This window comes from Lactuca sativa, chromosome 4 (assembly GCF_002870075.4).
Source record: "Lactuca sativa cultivar Salinas chromosome 4, Lsat_Salinas_v11, whole genome shotgun sequence".
Taxonomy (NCBI): domain Eukaryota; kingdom Viridiplantae; phylum Streptophyta; class Magnoliopsida; order Asterales; family Asteraceae; genus Lactuca; species Lactuca sativa.
This window is the reverse complement of record NC_056626.2, coordinates 77,807,586-77,814,820: the sequence shown is the minus strand read 5'-3', so window position 1 is coordinate 77,814,820 and position 7,235 is coordinate 77,807,586. Positions and strand designations below refer to the sequence as shown.

At 31.5% G+C, this 7,235-nt stretch overlaps 1 protein-coding gene across 1 annotated transcript; it reads right to left on the bottom strand.

The window, feature by feature from the left end:
- Nucleotides 1-314: 314 nt before the first annotated feature.
- On the bottom strand, nucleotides 315-6,517 carry LOC111885038 (protein MALE DISCOVERER 2). Its single transcript, XM_023881331.3, has 13 exons — nucleotides 5,849-6,517; nucleotides 5,630-5,762; nucleotides 5,356-5,427; nucleotides 5,038-5,181; nucleotides 4,232-4,375; nucleotides 4,036-4,131; nucleotides 3,845-3,888; nucleotides 3,195-3,617; nucleotides 1,646-1,836; nucleotides 1,448-1,580; nucleotides 1,103-1,257; nucleotides 834-1,016; nucleotides 315-741 (listed from the first exon to the last, which is right to left on the bottom strand). Exons 1-13 carry the CDS (start codon nucleotides 5,958-5,960, stop codon nucleotides 481-483), a joined length of 2,091 nt encoding a protein of 696 aa, XP_023737099.1. The 5' UTR covers nucleotides 5,961-6,517; the 3' UTR covers nucleotides 315-480.
- Between the last annotated feature and the right edge of the window lie 718 nt (nucleotides 6,518-7,235).

Sequence of the window (7,235 nt, the reverse complement as noted above, 5' to 3'; positions counted from 1 at the left end):
CCAGATATGTTGAAAAGGTTTGCTATATTGGAAATAATTATTTTTTATTTTATTGTTAGTTTGTTGCTGCTTTTGTTGTAAATTAACATTCTTTTGGTTTTAAATTTTAGGTGTCTAAGTTTGTGGTTATTCCATATCCAAAATTGTTCAAATTTTATATCTCGGAATCAAAACATTAACATTCAACTACATTTACTAGGATATTAAAAAATCATATAAAAATCAAAATTGCCAAAGTCTAATTTGGTAGGTGGGTTATTTCTTTGAGCTTTATGATTTCGTTATACATCTCGGCCCTTCGGTGAAAAACCCAATCCCATAAATCTCGACACCTCATTTTGATCAAATGATTTACATACAACTAAGTGTCAAGAAAAAAATCAAAGAAAATCCAACAAAAACTATCGCATGTACATGTTAACAATGAGAAAATGTAGACTTTTTCGATGTATCTTTAATGTTATTCTTCTTTTTTTTTTTTTATGTTTCATCTTCAGATAAGATCTCAAGTTCAGCCCACCAAAGGGGAGACAGTCTAGGGATTGCTTGCTCTGGTGAAATACCACTTTCGTCCCTAAGTTTTCGAATTATTTTATTTATCGTTGGTTTTTCGCTTCCATCTTTTTCAATGCATTCTTGAATAACTTCACAAACAACATCAAGTTCTTTCTGCTTGAATGACTTTAAGGTTGGATCGATCATATGACTAATGTTTTTATTGTCCTTCAAAAATTCTTCCACCTGTGAAAATAGCAAAATTAAAATCGGTAGTTATTTAATAATAACATAAAAAGTTAAAAACTAAAACAAATATAGTGGTTTAATGGACTTACCCAAGTTACAAGAGGCTCTTGTTTGTCTGAATAAGGATGTTTCCCAGATATAATTTCAAGCAATAAAACACCAAAACTGTATATGTTTGACTCCTTATCAGGCGTCACAACACACTTTGACTTATTTGCCCCTGATATCTTTTCTTTCTGGGAAAACTCTTTCCAGAAACTCAAGTCTGCAACCTGGAAAATCAGAAAACTTCTCAACACTAGGTCTATATTTATAAAGGATGAGAATGGCATTTACGTCTTTTTGCACAGAAGCTTACTTTAGCAGCATTATCATCGGTTAGATAGATCATTTTTGAATTCAGATCCATGTGCACCACTGGAGGACTTAAGTCATGCATGCATTGGAGACAATATGCTACTCCTAATATTATTCTCATCCTTGCACTCCAGTCTAGATGCTCAACTTCTTGAACTGTATTTTAAACATAAGGGTAAAATGGTCATTTACTCACATTCAGACAGTTCATCGAGTCGAAAAAAGAAACAGATTTTGTGCATACACCACTTATTTCAAGTTCTTGAACTGTAATTAGAACAAAAAAAGTTAACGGAGACATGACTTTAAACAGAAGGGTAAAATGGTCATTTACTCATAGAATTACCATGTAGATGCTCGGAGAGTGAGCCACTTGGAGCATACTCAAACACCATCATTCTAACAAAAGGTTTGTCCTCCTCACAATAACCAATAAGATTAACAAAGTTTTTGTGGTTCACACGTGAAAGCATCTCAATCTATAACAAAATTTTAGTTATTGAGTGATTAAAGATATAAAAAATATGTTTGAAAAAAAAAAAACCTTGTTGTGGAACAATAGCTGTGCATGTTTTGACCAATCTTTGAGTCTTGTAATGGTAGTTGAAGCAACACAAATCTCAACTCCACTTGATAATGTTCCTTTATATAAAGTACAACCTTCCATTGTTTCAATGATGTTGCTAAAATCCTCACATGCTGTTTCTAGCTCTGAATGATCTAGTTTTTGAACACCTGTGTTGTTAAATCATGATTAAGAGGATAATTAATACCTTAATTCCACTAATAAATGATAATGGTATTTAATAAAGATCCAAAAATAGTAATTTGAAGGACAATAACAACCAAAAGTCGTTCTTAGAGTATCCATGAGTTATTATTTTTGCCATGTCATCTTTCCGCTTAATTTAGTTTAATGAAAACCAATTATCATAAACCCTTTTTAAAAGTTTTTTCTTTTTTTGGTAAAATTAACTAATTTATCGTCATGTATCTATAATGTTTTATGAAGCCTACTTGTTAAATTTTATTTCTTTTTAAGCACAGATCATATTTGTATTTAATATTTTTGGATTAAAGTGAAAAGGAAATTATCTGATATTGTATAATCGAAGAAGATAAGTTTCAAAAAAATGAAAATCATTACATATGTTATAAAAATTAGAATAAAACGATGAAAATATAACATAACCGTTATGCATTTATTATTTGATATTGGGAAACAAAATGAAATATTATCGGATGTTTAAGAAAAATAGATTAATTAGTGAAAAATAATACTACCTCCTTCCCAAATTGATAGTCCGCTTTTGACTTTTGAAGTCTTTTTTTTTCAACTTTGAACTTAAATATTTTTGTGTTTGATAGATAATACTTGATGCAAAATATATGAATGAATTGTATTTTAAATGTTTTTTCATTGTTATAAGTTTTATCAAGTAATATATAACACAAATAAAAATATTTAAGGTCAAAGTTGAAGAAAAAAGACTTCAAAAATTAAAAATGGACTATCAATTTGGGACGGAGGGGGTAATGGTTTGGAATTTGAATACAATTATGGGGGTATAATGAAATATTATTGGAGAGTTTTATGCCGAAAAGTCATGCTATTTTGGAAAAAAAATTGATAAAGTCCTAAATGTTTTTTTTAACAAAAAAATCTCATTATTTTGGGAAAATCACATAATCTGTCATTTCCTGTTAAAATAAAAAAAAATAAAAAAACGAATTTTTTCGTCAATTTGTGCAAAATGTTAAATAATCGGGACTTTTCTGTTCAAAAAAAATATCAAAAAATTTCCCTAAATAATGAAACTTTTCTGCATAAAACCCTATTATTGAATGAAGGGGATTTATGTAGAAAACAAAAAAATCAAAATAAGCACTTAATAAACAATAAGTCTTTGATACAAAAAGCAAAATAAGTCATGTATCCCAATAGTACAATGTGGGCCACTATGTACATCATAATATTGATGGGACAGGACAGGACAGTGTGGGCCAGCTGACAGGTTGCTGTAGGAATAACCTTTTTGCAAAACTTTTTTTTGTTTTGATTAATAATAATAGTAAGTCATAATATCATTTACCCGTAACAAATGCTTTTTGCAGTTGTCTACTAAGCCCAGGCCTCCATGGGCCCATGGTTTTGACAGCTTTATTATGACACATGAATGATAGTGTCATGGAAGTGATTAGAAGAAAAGATCCACAACACATTCCTATCAAGATCTTCCACATGTCTGAATTAGTTTGACTTTCCGTTGACTCTTCATCATCATCAGATGTTTCCGATGATGAAGATGGAGTATCATCAAATCTTTTTGTTATTTTCCAGAAACATCCGCTGCTTTTGGTACTAGGAACAACTCCTATGATGCCACCTCGTGCTGACATGTCATCATCATTATATGAAGATTCGGATGCTACATTTGTAGGTTCTTCTATTAGCTTTCGACTTGTTATGCATCCATCAATTTTTGTGTTTTCAACTATTTTGGGCGTTAATGGACCTGATAATTTACATAATAAGAGTAAATCACCATTTTACCCTTGTGTCTAGATAGGAAATAAAGTAAGGGCAAATAGGTAGAAAGATGTCTGAATGCATAAAGCCTCCGTATCCTCACTTTTCTTGTTAATTAGTCTTTTTGTATTAAGTCAAAAAAGAAACATTTCTATATGAATATATGTATCCGATTTATATCAAGTCCATTAAGTCAAAAAGAAAGTCGCATACTTTCTTCATTGACACAAGAATTGTCTGAAATGCCCTTGCTGAATCTGAAACTCGAGAAAACACACAAGAAACATGATAAAGAAGGGTTAATGTGAGTTTTCTGCATAAAAATCAATAAAAGAATTTATACATTTCAATTTCTTTTTTTTTTTTAAAGTGTGCATATAATTAATTATATGCTTCTTTCTTACAGTTGAAATGGCTTGAGGCAATTAATAACAGTTTCTTTGAATGGGGATATAACAGAGTCTGCATTCCTTAGATGGTTAAAACCACCCTGCCATATGCTGTGTCATAATGTGTCACCATAATTTTTTAAAATAAATAAGTATCATAATTAAATATTTTAATAAATTTGATTTTTTTTTTTTTTGTGAAAACTCTTACCAACGTCCAAGTTTCCTGTTTAGAAATCCAATTGCATCTGTAACACTGAATGTAAGGTTATCATCAAATTGTAACTTGTAGAGCAAATTCAGGCTCTCAAATTCATGTGGAATGCTTCCTTCAAGATTGTTGTTATGAAGCAACCTGATGGGAGGTTTTTTAATGAGTCAGATATACTCATTTTTCAACATTTAAGATTTTAAAGAAATGGATATGTTTTCGAAAAATATTTGATAACCCACTTTAGGAAATATCTCAAGCACAAATTAAAAGAATTCTTGTTGCTATGTTTTTTAGAAAATTCATGTCATTTTTGGTTCTTGAAAGTGATAGGTTGGACCTCAAAGATAAAAGCTTTACCTTTTCTTCAAAAGAGGGTAGTGAAATTTGTACTAAAAAACCATAATATGATTGTTATATATGTGAATGCTTGAAAAATGGAGTCAAATGTACTCATTTCTATACATCAAGATTATAAAGAATTGTATACAATTTCACGTAATATTTGATGACCCATTTTGAAAATGATTTCAAATAGAAACTAAGAGAAATCTTGTGGCTAAGTTTGTCATGAAATCCATGTGAATTTTGATTCTTGAAAGTAATAGATTTGACCTTAAATGTCAAAACTTAACCTTATTTTGTAAAAAGGGAAGTGAAATATAAACTCAAAATCCATAATCCGTTTGTTAGACATGTGAATGTTGAGTCAAATGTATTTGTTTCTCAATGTCAGAATCAACAAGGAACTGCATGCATTTTCATAGTACTTGTCATACTTTTAAAAATGAATTTATAGCACTTACAGATATTTTAGTGATTGCATTGTTTCAACCTCTGGTGGAATATTTCCAATCAATTTGTTATCCCTTAAATCCAGTACCTCCAACATGTTGAGTTTGCCAATCTCTTTTGGAATAACTCCATGAAAATGATTATGTGAGAGAACACTGGAAAAACAAAAAGTTAGAAAATGTTTCAAGTCTCTCAAATCAATTCTCCCTCTGTTAAAAAATTCAAAACACATACTAACATACTCGTTTATCTTTAATCAAATGTCTTTTATACCCCTTCATAATTGGAAGAAAAAAAATAGTGGGTAAGAATTAGAACTTGACACTTACAGACGTCTCAAGTGAGTGAGATTCCCTAACTCAGGTGTGAGTACTCCTTCCAAAGATAGCCCTTTGAGATCACTTCAAGAAAAGGATATAATTACATCCAAAAATCAATTGTTATTCAAATGTCTATAGAATAACCAATATAGAATCACAAAATAAAGAAAATCTTCAAATTCATAAAATCAACAACGATTTATGATCATATTGATTGGATGAAAAAGTAGCTTGTAACTTCACAAATGAAGAACATTGAAAACACATACTTCCATTTACTTACAGAGTATGCACATTGCCAAAGACACACTGAACATAAGACCATGAGCATGGATCATTGTCATCCACATTCCAACTTGCAAAGGCTCCATATGGATCATGAGATACTCTTGCTTTAAAATCCAACAATGCCAATCCTGCATTTTTGTTGATAAATGATACAAACAGTTGAAACACATACCTTGATATACTTAAACTGATTAAAAAGTAAAAATAAGCATACCTTCGGGATTCAGGGAAGAACACCCATGAGCTAGAACAAGAATCAAAAGCGGGAAATAAGAATACTTGATTTCATTTGTTGCCCATCTACCCCCCATTGTACTCAAAACCATATGTCGTGATTGTGTAGTCAGCAGCTGTTTCTGCCACCACACACCTCTCTGAATGCGCCAGCTTTCTTTTCCTACAAATCACTGGTAGCCCTCTTCAAGTTAATGATCAAATGGGGGTTTTTCATTTTCCTAGGGTTTCCGATCGCACCAGAAATGAGGGCATGAAGGGAAATCAAAGCTTATATCAATCGTCTGGTTTTTTTCAGTTGATATCTATCTCTCGTGTACAATGTATATACTAAACAAAAGGAAATATTGGTGAAAATATAATACACCTAGGTATGTGAGAAGAAGATGATGACGATTGGTGGCACGATTGAGATGAGAAGATAGAAACATAAATGAAGAATTTCCTTGAAAACAAAAGGATTTAAGAAGTATGAATAGTTCTTAACCACCCTTTTCAGGATGATCTCAGAGGAGGACCCTCTTTCCGACCATCTGAAGGAAGGGGGAAAGAATCCTGATCCCCCTTGTTTGTTGTTTGCGTCTCCAAAACTCGTAGGACATGTCTCTATTACCCCAACACCATGGTCACAACCTACCCCCACGAACAACGAACGACGAACATTCTTCACCTTTTTTTTTTAAGGGATAATCACTTTTTTTAAAAGCTAAAATACTTTTTTTATATACATTACATATATGTTTATTTATGCATATTTAATCCTTATCACCTATTATTCCGAGTAAATTAGAAAAAAAATGACTTCATAAAGTAATATATTTCTTATTTTGTACACACTTTCTCCTTAATACTCTTTTTTGCATATTTAATCTTTAATATTTTTTTTGTTGCAAAATAAGTCATTGTTATTTTTATACATATTCAGTGCATATGAACAGATTCTTTAGGTTTTACGCATGCATCCTACGTGCTACATCATTAATAAGATGTTCGGAGTTGTTGATGTTTATGTCAACCGCGGCCTTGGTTGTTTGGTTGTTTAGTTCTTGTGATTTAGCTTAGGTCTTGTGTTCTTTACAAAATTTATAATAGACTAAAAAACGAACGTGTGGATGTAAAGATAGTTATAATTCGAGATCATGTGAAGAAGTACGATGTTCAGAACACAAGACATAAGCAACCAAGCAGTCGAGGTCGCGGTGGCCATAACCATCAACGGCTCCAAACACCTTATTAATAATTATACCACATAGGATGCCATGAGCGATAGTGGAGTATACAACATACTAGTATTAGCAATGCATGTGATGGAGCACCATGAGCCATAGTGGGGCATTATGATGCACAAGTGGCGCATCATGAATACT